The 18,056-nt window shown below is 34.6% G+C and overlaps 1 protein-coding gene across 2 annotated transcripts; it reads left to right on the top strand.

The window, feature by feature from the left end:
- The first annotated feature begins 14,292 nt into the window (after positions 1-14,292).
- On the top strand, positions 14,293-17,916 carry LOC126627755 (annexin-like protein RJ4). 2 transcript variants are annotated; one of them, XM_050297298.1, is made up of 5 exons: positions 14,293-14,429; positions 15,340-15,485; positions 16,381-16,599; positions 17,046-17,258; positions 17,395-17,916. In XM_050297298.1, the coding sequence occupies exons 1-5, from the start codon at positions 14,357-14,359 to the stop codon at positions 17,686-17,688; spliced, it is 945 nt and encodes a 314-aa protein (XP_050153255.1). In that variant the 5' UTR covers positions 14,293-14,356; the 3' UTR covers positions 17,689-17,916. The 2 variants fall into 2 exon arrangements, with proteins under 2 accessions (XP_050153255.1, XP_050153254.1); XM_050297297.1 differs by lacking the exon at positions 14,293-14,429 and adding an exon at positions 15,033-15,199.
- The last annotated feature ends 140 nt before the right edge of the window (positions 17,917-18,056 follow it).

The raw sequence follows: 18,056 nt of genomic DNA, 5'->3' as shown, positions 1-18,056 counted from the left end.
CCCATAATATATCAAAATGAAGATAGGAAAATGTATAATAATATTATACCTATTTTGAAACCCAATAATTACCATATATGGCCAGAAAATAGTTTCAAAGGTTACTGGTTCGAGTGAAAACTTGAAAACTTGCCGGAAACTGGGTAAACTTTAAACGTTCATAACTTCTTCAATACGCAACGAAATCAAATGATTCAAAAACAAAAATCATACTTCTTGACGAGAAAAAGAGAATGGTACCTTTTTTGACGGCTAACTCGCCGTGGTTTGGCCGGAAAACGGCTCGAAAGTGGCTACCTTGGTCTCGAGTTAGCCACTTTCGAGCCGTTTTCCAGCCAAACCATGGCGAGTTAGCTGTTGAAAAAGGTACCATTCTCTTCATTTCATCGAGAAGTATGATTTTTGTTTTTGAATCACTTGATTTTGTTGAGTATTGAAGAAGTTATGAACATTTAAAGTTTACCCAGTTTCTGGCGAGTTTTCAAGTTTTCACTCGGACCAGTCAACTTTGAGGCTATTTTTAGGCCATCTCTGGCAATCATTGGGTTTTGAAATAGGTATAATCTTATTTTACACTTTCCTATCTTCATTTTGATATATTATGGGTCGAATTTGGTTAAGAAACGATTGAGTTACGAAGCTTTGAAAATTGCCCAAACTTCGGGCCAAAAGCTTCGGGAAATTTAACTAATTTTTTAACGGAATGACCAAAATGATGGATGGTGGACAATCTCTTGGATCACTTTTATTGATTTGGAATCTTAGGGACCAAAGTGATGAGTTATGTAAATCTCAGGAACTATTTTGGCGATTTACCTTTATATTATAGTCACATCCAAAAAAGAGTGTCTCCATTTTTGTTTGGAGCATGTGTGGTTGTGCCTTTTAAGTTAATATTTACTCAGAATGAGGCTGCACTTTAGTGTTATTATCAAGCAGTGGCAGATCCAGGAAATAATGTTTGAGGGGTCAATAAGGATAGCGCGCGTAGCGCACAATTTTTTTTAACAGAAACGGCATGAATATCGTCATTTCATCGAGTCTTGGTAGGATAGCGCGACCATTCGTATTAAAACACGTGGTGGGGTCACATACAAACATAGTGCACTGCAAGTCCTAAGTTGTATAACCTCTCAGAAAATAAATATAAGAACCAAAACTTTTGTTTGAATTCGATGCAAATGTTTGGCTCCGTGTCATCGACCTCCTCGGCATTGCCGAACCAAAACAAAACATAAACACAAAATAGCAACGTATGTCTCCACTCTGCCTCTTTGTGGATAATCTTCGTCACAATCTGACTGAATTTTGAGATTTTTCTGCATCTTTTGGTGTGACCACAGCCACCCCCCCCCCAAAAATATCGGTCTCGTTATGCATGCTGGCTGGCTTCCCTTCATTTGTGTTAGGTCTTGGCTGACAGCATCCTTGGTTCTTTCAGACCTTTCGTCGAACACTTGGTGTGCAGCCAAGGGGTCTCACCAGCAGCTCTAAGGGGTCGCACCAGCAGCTCCAATTGGTCTCTAAGGTTGTTTCCATGGCTTCCAAGGGGTCGTGCGACCCCATTGACCCCACTGTGGATCCGCCATTGTTATCAAGTGAGTCTAAAAAGAAGAGTGTCACCATTTCATCGATTGAGAATGGAACATATGGACGGTCGTGGCATGTGCATATACATGATCGAATTCTACTGGCTTGGCTGTCTGTCAATTATATAAATTGTAAAGCTTGTGAACGTGACTTATTGACCGAATTTAGTCACAAATATAATTCCTTGTTTGTGCACCGTAATCATTTTGGTTATTCAATGAAATATTTTTCTATATCCTTGATAAATGAAGGGGTTGGTTTAACAAAAATATCCTTAAAAAAACGGTTATATGGTCATTCACTTAAAAATTTAATGAGAATATTGATAAATGTTAAAAGGAATGATCAAAATGATTGCTTCATAGTTTTACCTTTGCCCGAATCTCGTGCTACCTCTCCCTATAGTTGAGCAAGTAAACTAGCATTTACAGTGGACAAACTTAGGGATCAGTTCTATCGATTTTCCTTGTCATCGACCAAAATAAAGAATTATGTTAATCTCAATGACAAATTTGGATAAAAAGCTACTTATCACCAAGGTCTAAAATATCGATATTATCCCGATATTTCCATCGAAATTTCTGTGTTTTTGGACTACCGATATTTCCGATATCATTGATATTTTAGACCTTGATAGGAATTCTATGTGTTACTAAATCACTCATGTATCTTACCATGCAATGTATAAAGTGTAAAATATTGTACTAATTCATTATATATAAATTATTATGGTGTGTTTAAACTTCTTTCATTAATTACTACATATTTTCTACACTCACAATGTTTACCAGCTCGCCATATAATCAACTTAAATCAGTTAAATCCATCATGCAATGCATTTCCTTCCAATTTTTTGTGATAAACTAATAGATAATTGACTAAATAAACATCTTGCAAAGTTTCAATAAACATTTCCAAATTTTTCTTACAATTTCCGTGATTTTTATTCAATTTTTATCGATATCTAATATCCTGATATTTCCATCGAAATTTCTGTGTTTTTGAATTACCAATATTTTCGATATCATCGATATTTTAGACATTACTTATTACTCTGCAATGAAAAAAACTTTCTTGCAACCAATATATCACTAATGGTTTATTTTGATTAACTCTGATAAAACCATGGAAGAAAATGCCGATAATATAGGCGAAATATCGCCGATATTATCGGTTTTTCGGGATGGCGATATTAAAAGTGGTATCCGAATGCTTTTCGGCCAAATATCGCGATATTTTGGAAATATCGGCGAAATATCCATGGACGGTGGAATCGGAATCCGAGGCGACGTTGGAGAAGAACGCCGGAGACGGTGGGGCGATTCCCGGGCCGGTTTCGTCCCAAAAACCTTGCAAAAACACGAATCTTAACATCAATTTCACATATATACATCAGATTTCATGCATGCATAAACGATTCAAGGCAGGGTGAAGTCGGTTTAGGGTTTAGGGTTTCATGGAATCTCACCTGACGAAGACGAAGACGAACGATCCTTGCTCAGCGGCGCACCTCTGACTTCGCCTGAGCCACGATCAACGGCGAAGGGAGAAGAGAGATCGAGAGATCTCTGTGTGTGTGTGTGTGTTTGGGAGAAGAGAGATCGGAGATCTCTCTTTGTATGTGGGTGTTTGGGAGAAGAGAGATCGGAGAAGGGAGAAGAGAGATCGGAGAATGGAGAAGAGAGATCGAGAGATCTCTGTGTGCGTGTGTGTGTTTGGCAGAAGAGAGATCGGAGATCTCTGTGAGTCCGATCTCTGTGTGTGCGTGTGTTGGACTTGGATCCGATGTCAACCTGTGGAGCTCTCTGTGTGAGTGTGTGTGTGGGAGAAGAGAAGGGAGAAGAGAGATCGAGAAGGATGATCGAGAGAGAGAGAGAGACTGAGGAGCTCTCTGTGTGAGTGTGTGTGTGGAAGAAGAGAAGGGAGAAGAGAGAACGAGAAGGATCGAGAGAGAGAGAGACTGAGGTTGTCTGCGTGCGTGCGTTGTGTGTGCGTGCGATGTGTCTTTTGAGTGTGTGGGTTCCTCCTGTCAGGAGGATACAACTCACTCAATAATCCCTGACAAGTTTTACAATTATTTGGACATGAGACAATTATAATTTGTATTCTTTTCAGACCATGAATGGTGGTCATTTGTGTGTGTGTGTGGGTTCCTCCTGTCAGGAGGACACATGACTCACTCCATATTCTCGACAACACGAACAATTATTTGGACAATTTCATGCAGCTTTTACCATTATAATTTGTAGTATTTTCAAACCATGGACGGTGGTTTCATTCAAAACCATGTGCCGATATTGTTTTAAAAGGTGGAGTTTCAGAGTTATTGTGTTATTCTTTCAAAGTTGTCATTGTGAAAAAATTTCAAGAGGTGGAGTATCAGTATCAGAGGAGCCTTTTCGATTATTTTATTTCCCTTACCCCTTTCAAAGTCATTCCAGATCCAGAGCTTAAACACAAAGGGTTCCATATTTAAAGTAAGTTTACAAACTTATATTTATATTCTTATAATTTATACAACAACAAAAAAATTTGTGTGAACTCGTATGTTAATTTTTTAAGTAATTAATACTTGCATGTTAGTTTTTGTAAGTAATTAAGTAATGTTAACAATTGCATGTTAATTTTTTAAGTAATTAAGTAATGTTAATACTTGCATGTTAGTTTTTGTAAGTAATTAAGTAATGTTAACAATTACATGTTAATTTTTTTTAAGTAATTAATACTTGCATGTTAGTTTTTGTAAGTAATGTTAATACTTGCATGTTAGTTTTTGTAAGTAATTAAGTAATGTCAACAATTGCATGTTAATTTTTTTAAGTAATTAAGTAATGTTAATACTTGCATGTTAGTTTTTGTAAGTAATTAAGTATTGTTAACAATTACATGTTAATTTTTTTAAGTAATTAAGTAATGTTGTATAATTATTCCCTAGGATAATTTTAATATGTTTAATGTTATTTATTATTTTATTTCCCTTACCATTTTCAAAGCCATTCCAGATCCATTCCAAAGCTTGAACACAAAGGGTTCCATATTTAAGGTAAGTTTACAAACTTATATTTATATTATTGTAATTTATACAACAACAAATAAATTTGTGTGGACTCGTGATAATTTTAATATGTTTAATGTTATTTATTATTTTATTAATATTAGGTTTTATTATCAAATAGGATTATTATTCATTAATATTTGGTTTTTTATTATCAAATTGGATTATTATTCATTAAATTAGATTATTATAAAATTGGATTATTATTCATTAAATTGGATTATTCATTAAATTGGCTTATTATCAAATTGGACTATTCATTAAAGCCCACTCAATGTAGTCTCCAAACTTGACCTTAGGCCCAAATCTCAAACATAACCACACTTGGGTTGGGTTGGGTTGAACCAAAAGGTCCAAAACTTAGGAAAAAAAAAACGAATTATTCATTTTTATTCATTAATATTAGTTTTTTTTATTATCAAATTGGATTATTCATTAGTATTAGGTTTTTTTTATTATCAAATTGGATTATTCATTAAATTGAATTATTATTAAAGTGGATTATTATTAAATTGGATTATTATCAAAAAGGAATATTATTCATCACTATGTTTTATATTAGGATTATTTTCATGAAACATAATTATCATCATTTATAGTAGGATTATTTATATTAGGATTATTATCAAAAAGGAATATTATTCATCATTTATATTAGGATTATTTTTTTATCAAATTGGATTATTATTCATTAATATTAGGTTTTTTTTATTATCAAATTGGATTATTATTCATTAAATTAGATTATTATAAAATTGGATTATTATTCATTAAATTGGCTTATTATCAAATTGGACTATTCATTAAAGCCCACTTAATGTAGTCTCCAAACTTGACCTTAGGCCCAAATCTCAAATATAACCACACTTGGGTTGGGTTGGGTTGAATCAAAAGGTCCAAAACTTAGGAAAAAAAAAAACGAATTATTCATTTTTATTCATTAATATTAGGTTTTTTTTATTATCAAATTGGATTATTCATTAATATTAGGTTTTTTTATTATCAAATTGGATTATTATTAAAGTGGATTATTATTAAATTGGATTATTATCAAAAAGGAATATTATTCTTCACTATGTTTTATATTAGGATTATTTTCATGAAACATAATTATCATCATTTATAGTAGGATTATTTATATTAGGATTATTATCAAAAAGGAATATTATTCATCATTTATATTAGGATTATTTTTTTATCAAATTGGATTATTATTCATTAATATTATGTTTTATTATTCCATATTATTTTTTTAATTACTTAAATTTTTACAATCATTTTCTTTACTTCATATTGTATTCTTCTGTAGAATAACTTTATTATTTAGGTTCTGTAGAATAACTTTATTATTTAATTCTTTTGTCTAATTTTCATGAAAAATAAATGTAGGTACGTTTAAGATGTCTAGTGGAGCTAGTAAACGTGATCCAGCTTGGGAACATGGCGACCCAATAGACGGAAACAAACATGGCACAATTTGCAAATATTGTGGTCGGGTAATGAAGAGTGGTGGAGTGACACGACTTAAGTACCATCTTAGTGGATTAGATCCAGCAAAAAATGTCCAACGATGCGATAATGTCCCCCCAGAAGTGAAGGCATTCATCAACACATTATTAAAAAATAAAAAACAGCAGAAGGAAAAGATGACACAAGGAATGGAAAATATTCGAGCTGGGCTACGGGGAGAAGTCTATGGCCAAGCGGTTGACAGTGATGATGACATGGGACCTGAAGAACGACGCAGTTTGAAACAAGCATTACGTGCCTCCAAACAGTCAGCATGAGAAAGAGAACACCTTCATAAAATTCCTAATAGGGGACAAGGTTCCGGGACAAGTGGTGGTGCACAAATGAGACGGGGAGGCAGTCTTAGAGAATCACAACCAACACCACCAATAGCCCCAAGTTTATATAAGTCATCCAACGCACGTCAAAAGAGTGTTTGGAGTTATTTCAAGGGAGGTAATGTGAAGGAGGGAATGGGGCGTCTAATTAGCAAGTTCTTTATCTATGAAAATGTCCCTGCTGCGAAGGCATCATCACATCATTTCAAAAATATGGTAGTGGGATGTCAACAGGCCGGTGTTGGAGTACAACCTCCCACTCCCTATGAGATAAGAAACAAATATTTGGATATGGAGTATAAAGACATTGGCGAGTATGTTAACAAGTTGAGGTCAAAGTGGGAAACTAATGGTTGCACAATCATGTGTGACGGATGGACCGGCCCGACCAGATTATCTATCATCAACTTAATGGTATACTCCAAGGGAAAGACAATTTTTTTGAAGTCTGTTGATGCTTCAGACCATATAAAGAATTACAAGTATATTTACAAATTATTGAGGGATGTAATCATGGAGGTGGGAGAGCATAATGTTGTCCAAGTCGTGACCGACAACGGTTCTGCATTTGTCAAAGCTGGAAAAAAGTTAATGAAGCATCATAATGTGTTTTGGACATCATGTGCAGCACATTGTATTGATCTTATGTTTGAGGCAATGGGGAAGAGAGAGAATGTTGCTACTGTGGTCAAAAGAGCTAGAACGATCACAAATTATATTTACAATCACGGTTGGTTGTTGGCAAAGATGCGTGAATTTTGCAGAGGAGAAATTATTCGTCCAGCTACCACTCGATTCGCCACCAACTATATTGCATTAAACAGCCTACTCAAGAAGAAAGCAGGGTTGAAGCAACTATTCACTAGTGACGATTGGGCTGATGTGAGAATTACTTGACACACAAATTAAACCCTCTTTTTGACAATTGTAGTATAGATGTAAGTAGGGTATCGTTCTAGGCCGGGGATTAGGAGGGATTGCTAATCTATTAAATTAACTTAAAAATATTAAATAAGACTCAAGGACACAAAACTAGGCTAAAAACTCTAATAACTCGAAACACACTTAAAATGACTCAAAATAATGAAAACAATTAAATTAAACACTAGGAACTGAAATGGACGGAAATTAAATTAAAAGACTAACAATAAAGAAAACTAAATAAATAATATAATTTAATAATGGATGGGTGTTTGGTTTTGATGAAAAGTAAATTAAACTTAATTAAATTACAGAATTGACAAAAACATGAAATTAAGGTGAAAGGATAAATGACGGACTAGCTAGAGGGTTTTTCTCCACACATGACACATATGCAACCTAAATTGATTTTCAGTTTTTCTTTCAATAAGTTGTGAATTTCAACACTTCAGATTAACCGTGAATAGCACTTTTTTAATCTTCAAGTTTTCCTTAAGTTATTGAATTGGACGGAAAAACGCATACAACAATTCAAAACATTCTTCAAAAGTCCCCTACGTGAAAAGCACAATAGCGATACAATCAAAGATCATTAAACTTTGTGAAAACTATAAGCATTGACGAGGCATTCGTAACTATGAAAAGCATGATACTCTTGCCAAGAATTTACTTAACGTGATTGTGACTAGCAACCTTTACTACTTGTGAAAATAAGTTCATAACGATTAGGTGAAATTCACTTATATTCTAGCATCAAATTCATGCATGTAAATTAAGCGTGCACTCTCAACCAACATACACAAATCAGTTTTTATACGAACGGATAAGTAAATTGAAATCACAACTTATGAAATCACAACCGAAGGTAATCAATTCATATTACAAATATATTCATAGTTTCGAATTAACCTCTTAGCCAAAATAAATTTAATTACACATTATTAAAACAAAAATAAAATAGAAGTTTGAAAAGATTTAACCGAGAGAAAGGATCTGCTGCTTGGACTCTGAACTGCATTTTCATGCTGACCTCCTGTCCTCCTCGCCACTGACTTCCCTTCCTCAAGCTGCCCAATGGCAGCACTCTCCTCTCGGTCCTCTTCCTGCGTCTCTGCGAGCTGCCAAGCAGCTCCTTTGCTTCTTGGTTTTCTTTCTTCTCGCACCAGCTGCCAAATGGCAGCTCTGATCTTTCTCCTGCGTCTGTCTGCGAGCTGCCCAAAGGCAGCTCCTTTCTCCCGCTCCCCAGACTTTTTATGACCTGCCTCTGTCCTTGCCTCTTATTCTGTTTTTCAAGGCTGCAAGACAGCCTTTTTTTTCCTTAGCTGTCCCGCCTGCTTTCATGCCTGGCGCTCCGCAAGTCTCTCCTTGGATTCTCGTTGTCTTTCCTTTTTTTCTTGGATCCCCTTTCTTTATTTTATACCTCTTGCTGTCCTTGGATTCTTCCTTGACAAAATAATACAAAACTAATTTGTATCATAAACTCTAAATTAGTAGCAGTTGGGAATTAAGAACAAATTCAAGTAACAAATCCAAAACCAATATTCTATGAAACAATCAATTCAATGCATATAAAATAAACCAAAATAAACCAAAATAAAACCCAATCCAAAAATAAAACCAATATTCTTTCTGTTTATTATTTAAAACTCATTTGTGCTATTTTTATTTTCTTTGCATAACAAATCCTATAAACATAAAAATAACGTAAATAGCTCAAAAATATAAGGAACTAACTAAGAAAAGACGAGTGAATTCGAAGTAAAAATATATATAAATATGATCCGATCATGGGCCAACCACAATTTCAGCCGCTCAAATACAGGTCGTATGGTGGAAAGTATAGTGCTTGATCATGCTTTTTGGAGTCAAACAGAACATGTGTGTCAAGTGTTTGAACCTCTTTACAAAGTTTTACGGATCGTTGACACAGAAGTGTATCCTACTATGGGGGCAGTATATGAGTTGATGCGTGTAGTGAAGGATGAATTGGAAAGAAAACATGGTGCAAGGTGGGTCGTAAAAATAATTGAAGACCGATGGTATAAAACATTATACCACGATTTGCATGCAGCAAGTATAAATTATGTCATAATTTGCAATTCATTTCTTTAGTTGCATAAGTATTATTTATCTTATTAGAGTATGTGTTTCTTTGAACAGCATATTATTTGAATCCCCGATACCAATACAGACCCGGTGTTGGAGATGATGGTAACCTTATACGTGCTGTACATAATGTATACTCTAAATTAGACCCTGCATCACCAGCAGTTGGCCAATTTGGAAATGAGGTACACAATTACTTAAATTATAATAATTACTTTGTTGGATTAAACTAACACAATTTATTGTATTCAGCTAACATGGTTTAAAGATGCAAGAAGAACATTTGGAGAACCAAAATCAGTTGCTGCTCGAACAAATATGTCTCCTAGTGAGTATAAACATATTTCACTATAAGTTTATAATAGAATTTGTTGGAGTTATTAGGCTTATCAACATTATTTTTCATTGTAGCTGAATGGTGGATCATGTATGGGATCGATGCACCAACTGTGAGAAAGTTAGCAATAAAAGTATTATCACAAACAGCTTCCTCATCTGCTTGTGAAAGAAATTGGAGCACATTTGCACTCATCCACACAAAGCAAAGAAATAAGTTGGCTCATAGTAGCTTGGAAAAATTAGTTTATTGCTACTACAACATGAAGCTTCAAATTCGAGATAAGGAAGCAGAAATCGATCATGTCGACCGTGGTGACCCACTAGATGTGTTTGATATTGTTGGTGAAGATGATTATACAGAGGGTAACCAACTTTTTCAATGGATTAGACCTCTTCATTTAGATGATGATGAAGGCAACCCAGCTCCCAGAGTTGCTGAAGAAGCACGTAATGAAGGGATAAATGTAGAAAGAGTATTAGAGGAAGAGGTGGGATCTAGCAGCGCTGACTCTTTCGAAGAACTTTTGCACCCAAGACCAAGCAACACTGGAATTCCACATTTTTCCAATCCTACACAACCACAACATCGTGCTGATACTAATGATAGCTCTAGTACAAGATCAGGAGACTCACCTACCACCGGAGGTGGGAATGATGAAGGACATAGTGGAGCTGGAGGTAGTGGAGCTGGAGGTAGTGGTGGTGGATATGGAAACTATTATGGACCACCACCTCCCGGATATATGAGCCCATTCACTGGTGAGGCAAACTTCACGCATGCAACACAAGATGATGACCATGGCAGTAGGCGGGCAGGACCAGGAATTGGTGCCATAGGGAAGGACTATACTCGCAGAGAAAGAGGCAAAGGGATTTTGTCAAGTCAAGAAGATGACTCGTTATCTAGAACTTCAGACTCTGTTGGATTGGGAAGTAGTAACTATGGTTATACTCATAACCAACCATTTCCCTACCCTTCATATCCCATTCCTGTTGGGATGGAATCGAGCGACTCATGGAATCAATCCCAGCCTCAATCTTCAAATGATTTTTCTTATGGACAACCTCAACCAATCTCGGATCCATATGGGTGGCATATTAACAATTACATGCAAAACTATTTTGGGGATTTATCATTTGATAACTACTCTTCACAATACACTCATTCTACACATAGAGATGATGACGATAGTGACAAATTTGAACCTCATAGGAACTCTATGTGGTACTAAAGTGTAAAATATTGTACTAATTCATTATATATAAATGATTATGGTGTGTTTAGACTTCTTTCATTAATTACTACATATTTTCTACACTCATAATGTTTGTCAGATCGCTATATAATCAACTTGATAATGTTAAATCCATCATGCAATGCATTTCCTTCCAATTTTTTGTGATAAACTAATAGATAATTGACTAAATAAACATCCTACAAAGTTTCAATAAAAATTTCCAAGTTTTTTTTACAATTTCCGTGGTTTCCATGTAATTTTTATCGATATCGATATTTTACCGATATTTCCATCGATATTTCCGTGTTTTCGGACTACCGATATTTCTGATATCACCGATATTTTCTTCCTTGGATAAAACACACAATAGTGCGGCCTTGTCGCACTTGAACAAGTACCAACGCAATCACGCTGCCTTGTCGCACTTGAACAAATACCAACGCTCTAACCTGTCAGCTCTATTCTCTAATGGACAAGGATTGTATTCTTCTGTGCCTTTTTGTTTGTGTAGTTATAGTTAAGCCACGTCAACATTTTATATTACTATTCATTTTTTTCTTATTATCTCTATAAAAAAATAATATAAAATGTTGACGTGGTTTAACGTGATCACACAAAATAAGAGGGCACGGAAGGGCACTGAAAGTGGGAGAACAGACAATCCTTGTCCTTTTCTAATACCAGTTTACTGTACATATTAAATTCTCAATACGAATCTTGATTTCGATGAACTCTGATTAAACACACAATAATCAAACCGCAAAGAAAATACAAAAACACTAGTTTCCCAAAAAAAAGAAAAGAAAAGAAAAAGGAAAATACAAAAACACCAAGCACAAAGAAAAAGCACGCACAAGAACACAAAATTATAATGGTTCAGCCAAAATTTGTTAACGTCCGCACCGATGATTCCCGAGATAGTTCAATAGTATGAAAACCCCTTTGGTTCACTAACCCTAGGTCTTAATTTCTTTTACCCCTCACATTCTCTCAAAAGTGCCTTCCCTTATGTCTTGTGATCTCTTAACAATTTGATCTTACTCGCACACATAAAACCCTCCAGATGCCTTGTTCATATAATATAAGAATTAGGATTATACAGGAATTCAACCAGGATCGAAAACTCATCCCAAATCGTACACAACTAACCTTAATATATAGGACTCCTAAACTTGGTCATTTAGTCACGCTCACAAGCTTAATCTGCAATTTATATAATTGACAGCCAAGCCAGTTATATACGATCACGTTTACGCATATGCCACGGCCGTCCATATTATCCTTTCTCAATCGATGAAATGGTGACACTCTTTTTTAGACTCTAGATAATAAAAACTTAAAATGCAGTCTTATTCGAGTAAAATATTTACTTAAAAGGTACACGCACACATGCTCCAGACAAAATTTGAGATACTCATTTTTAGATGTTACTGATTATAATGTATATATGTCTGTGTATAACAAATTATTAAATCAAAATTTTTAAACCATATGATATGTGAAGAAAGTTGGGTTCCACCATAAAATGTGAGTTGTCCAAATTACTTAGAGGCATATGCAAGGTCCTTCATTTCAAGTCTAACACGTGGACAACACAAGTCGGATGACGTGAAGCACGTGTGGTCATTAAGTTTCATACATGAGACAACGTATACTCTAATATCATAAAGAAAGTTGGGTTCTGTCATAACGTCGATTGGCAATATAGGAGTAGCCTAACTACTTATAAGCACATACAATGTCTCTTCCTCTCGTTAGTGTGAAATTCATTCTCAACAATGTGATTATTGATGATTCAATTATTACTAAATGTTGATTAGCATTTATTTTTTATTAATGACATTCATATGATTTGTTATTTTAATTTAAAAAATTGGTCTATTTAATATTATTCTTCGAGACACTATTAAAAAAAGAAAACAAAGTAGCAGGTGTGAACACAAAACGCAGAGATTTATAATAATTAGTTGGAAAAAAGAAGTAGCATGTGTGAACACAAAACACAACACACAATTTTCAAACACCACACAATTTAATTTATTAATTAGACCAACCCGGCAATAGACAAATAAAAAAGCATATCATGAGTCATGAGGTGTGAACACCAAAATTTTATATTTAAAATATTTGAGAAAATTGTAGTAATAGTCCCTTAATTTTAACTTAATTAGAATAATGATCTCTCAACTAAAAATTCTCGTCAAAATATGCAGTTATGGCCATTTAGGTCAACTTCGTCAGAATTCCGTCAAAATGACTCATGTCGGAATGACAATTTCTATAATTTGGTTAAAGTTGAGAAATCATTGCTACAATTTTTTTCATTTAGTTTTTCATATTTGCCCCTTGATTCATCCGCACGTGTGTGGCACATGACTTATTTTGACAAAAGTTCTAATAGAGTTGACGAAAAAGACCATAGCTGCACGTTTTGATCAGTTAAGGAAACAATGGTCATGAATTTTTAGTTAAGGGACCATTGCTCCAATTGAGTTAAAGTTAATGGACCATTGCTACAATTTCCTCAAATTTTTTAATGCAAATTGTACTAATAGTCTCCATGATTTAGTTAGATTTGCACCTTCGTCCTCGTTTTCTATTGCATATTTATCGTACATATTCGCTTAAGTCTAATATTTTATCAATTAAGTTGAATTTTCCATCACATTTTGGGCACATCTTCTCATTTAAAAGCACCTATCGTGGATGAAATTTCTATTAGTTTGACGGAATAAAATTACAGTAACATTATAAAATAAGAAAAATTAATGAAAAAGGGTTTGAAAACCTTGAGTTTTAACGAAAAGAACTAAATAAAAGGTAAAATGAATAGTATCAAAATTGACTTTTTAGTGTAAAAATATGGTTTTTAGTTAAAATGAACAGTACCGGAAGTTTTTTGATAAATTTCCCTATAAAATACAACAAAAAAGCTACAAACATTAAATTGAAAATCCGAGTAAACTACGAGGACTATTCATATTTAAATTACCCATTTCTTCCCTTGTTTTACAATAATTAGTGGGAGTAAGGGAAACTATTAAGATAATTAAAAAGGTATATTGTTCACGTGTAACGTACGAGGAATCTCGACAACATGATGTGTGTGAGGTGGCCATTAACTTCAATGGTGAAGACTGTAAGAAAACCTAGCAATATATAAAGGGTCACGCACTTGGACTAGTCTCTCACTCACATTTTACTTACCTCTTTCCTTCCTTTCCTACTGAAAACCAAGCAAAAACAGCTAGCAGTTTACGATGGCAAGCCTCATTGCTCCAGACCACTTCTCTCCTCACGACGATGCAGAAGCCCTCAGAAACGCATGCAAAGGTACTCTACTCTCTCTAACTAATTTTTAGCCAGTCTACACTGTCATATAAATTTAAAATCATACCGTTCTTGAAAGAAGTTATGGAATGAGAGCCAACAAAAGTGTCTAAATGTGTTTCCAGCCCTATCCTACCCCCCGTGTGTGTGTGTGTGTTTGTACGTGTACGCATGTCCCATACTTCTTTTGTTTGGTCTTTGATCATATGAATGTTAACCTAGGTAGGTTGGTGATTTATTCAATTTTTCTTCTTATGAGTAGATCATCACATGTTTCTTTCTTAGATTTTAAGTTTGATCTCTCAATTTTGGCCTAACTCATTCTAAGGGTAGAATAATTTTACGATCTAAAGTAATCCTAGCAAAAAAGAAAGAACAACTCCAAAACGGAAGAAATTATTAATTATGTCTTCTAGGTCCAGTAGAGGTGATGTATATATATAAAGAATGTCATATTATTAGAGATTGCCATGTTGCAACCACCTATTAATGCCACACCAAATCCAACCAAAACTCACATAAGCACCACCTCATTTGTGGATAATTAGTAGATATGCTAATTAATATATTCCTAAATACCACAATTTTAGTTGATTTCTTAATGTGAAAGATTTGCTATAAATATTAGACATTGTAAGAGCAAGAGCACAAGACAGACACTAGTAAGAGAGGACTCAAACCTAGAAAATTATCTCCAATAATGGCTACCCTAATTGCTCCTGAAAACTTCTCTCCCGTCGACGATGCTGAAGTTCTTCGAAAATCTGCGAAAGGTTTAATCATTTTATTCGGCCATTTAATTCTTATTTTATTTTTCATGCAGATGATTAATTGTGTTTTTTATTTTTTTATTTTGAGAATTTATATATATGGTAAATTTAATTTATATTTCATATTTTTGTGTACCGTGTAGGATGGGGGACTGATGAGAAGGCTATAATCTCTATACTTGGACATAGAAACGCAGCACAGAGAAAGCAAATCAGGCTTGCTTACGAGCAATCTTATCAGGAAGATCTTCTCAAGCGCCTTGAGTCCGAGCTCTCTGGGGATTTTGAGGTTTTTTCTCTCATACTTTCACCCTTAGTCGATATTTACCATTGCTATTTATTTATTTATTTTTAAATATTCATAAGTCGAAAATAATTTAAATATTTTTAAAAATAAATGCATGAAAAAAATGTGTTATGTTTTGATTTTTCTTGTGTATCACAAAACATAGAAATCTCCGAAGGGTTTTGTCCTTTTCCTACAAATATATAGAAGAGGGTGGAAAGGAGAATATTACCATCTAATGAGAGCAACATTTGAAGGTTTCTAGAGAACAAATCAATGAGCTGTCAATAAATTATTAATTCCAATTCTTATTTTGTTTAAAATAACGAGAGATTTTTCAGTGTGACTGGTACACGAGGTGGTACATCACGTGTCATTATACAAATAGTGATATATGTGTGGTAAAATGTTAATAACTTAAAAAGTAAAATTTCCCACTACTTACATAAAAACACGTGATATACCATCCATATTCCCGTCACAATAAAAAATTTCTCTAAATTAACAATGACATAGAACACATGTGGTACCATCTCTATTAAAGAACAGTATTAATGTGGTACAAAAAAATATGGTAAAAGTACTATTTATTAATATTAAGTAATTTTTTTTGAGATTTTTGTTGTGGACTGAAATGTTTTGATGAGATTAAAAGGTACCCCTTAAATACAAGAGTTTTTAACATTTCAGTCAATTCATCACTTTTGTATTAAATATATAGAATATAAAAGCCTTTGCCTCTCAAAACTCTCTACATGGATGAACTTACATGGTATCTACTTTCGAACTCAAATTTTCTATATTTTCAAAGTTATATTAGTTTTGTATCTCTTGTTTGAGCAATTTGTGTTATACCATATACTAAAACTAATTTCATTTGGGGATATGGAAAATGTAGAAAGCGGTGTACCGTTGGATATTGGATCCTGCAGATCGAGATGCTGTTTTGGCTCATGTGGCCATCAAGAAATCTGAGTGTAACTACAATGTCATCATCGAGATTGCTACCATTCTATCTCCTGAAGAGCTCCTTGCAGTAAGGAAGGCTTACCAAGTTCGCTACAAGCACTCCTTGGAGGAAGACTTGGCTGCACACACCACTGGTGATATCCGCAAGGTACACGAACATTATTAACGGCAAGGATTTTTTTTTGGCAAATAGTATGACATGTTAAGTTATCTCACTGTGAATTACGTGAGAGTCCACTTTACTAATGGACAACATAATAAGTTGGAGAATTTGCCATTCTTTGCCTCCTCTTTTTGGTATTAGGTGAACTATTATTTTGGTATTAGGTGAACTATTCTTTTGGTATCTGTGTTTTTCTCGAATGGTATTAGGTGAATTATTCTCTCTCCTCTTTTTTTCCCTTCCCTTCTCTCCCCTCCTATTTGAACGGTCACGGTTAAGTCACGTCAACATATTAGATGAATTTTATATAGAAAGAGAAAGACAAAATAGAGAATGTAAGAGGAGGAGAGGGAAGGGAATGGAAAGAGGAGGGGAGAGAATCCTAGTCTGAATTGTTAATGGTGTTTGATGGTTTTTGGTCAATGTTACAGCTTTTGGTTGCTTTAGTGACTGCGTATCGTTATGATGGTTCTGAGATCAATGCAAAACTGGCGAATTCGGAAGCTGATATCATTCATGATGCTATCAAAGACAAGGCTTTCAATCATGATGAAGTTATTAGGATCCTAAGTACTAGAAGCAAGACTCAGCTCATGGCAACCTTTAACCGCTACCGAGATGACCATGGCACTTCCATCAGTAAGGTACGTATGAACCTCCTTATGTCGAAGTTAGAGCATCCAACCCAAAACTAATTACTTACAGAGACTTTTATCTACTAAGAGTCTAAGATTGAAGACTGCCGAGTTTGACCTCTAAGTTTTCTTCTTTTTATCACAGAGTTTGTTGGAAGAGGGTTGTGATGGTCTCCAGAAGGCACTGCATGTAGCCATCCGATGCCTCAATGACCCCAAGAAGTACTTTGAGAAGGTTCTTCGCAACGCAATCAAGAGGGTTGGAACTGATGAGGATGCTCTCACTCGTGTGATTGTGACAAGGTCCGAGAGGGACTTGAAAGACATCAAAGAGGTTTACTACAAGAAGAACAGCGTTCCTCTCGACCATGCTGTGGCCAAAGAAACTTCCGGGGATTACAAGGATTTCCTCCTTACTCTGCTGGGGAAGGAAGATTGAAAATCTTCGCTGAGAAAATTAGTATGATCAAGTGCTATGAGTGCTTCTGTTTTTCTATTGAGTTTGATGACTGTCTTTATTTTCTGTGTTTGTGTTTCCTTGTGGTGTGACTATCTACCTTACCTTTATCTATGTTTGTTGGAGTTTAAGGTTTTTATCAAGACTTTTTGTTTTCGTTTCGGATGTTATGGAGTATTAATAAAAGTTGTCTGTCAGCTTTTTAATCAAGGGTTGGATTAAATAGAAGTTATATTTATAATCTAGCAACAGATTTCGATTAATAGTAAGCGAGGAAAGTAAAAGGATGTAATGAAATTGCAAAACTAATATGCCTGATGATTAACTATGAGGAGAAATGGATATGCTGA

Source organism: Malus sylvestris, chromosome 7 (genome assembly GCF_916048215.2).
Source record: "Malus sylvestris chromosome 7, drMalSylv7.2, whole genome shotgun sequence".
NCBI lineage: Eukaryota > Viridiplantae > Streptophyta > Magnoliopsida > Rosales > Rosaceae > Malus > Malus sylvestris.
Note: the sequence above shows the minus strand (reverse complement) of the source record. Positions and strands in the feature narration are given on the sequence as shown.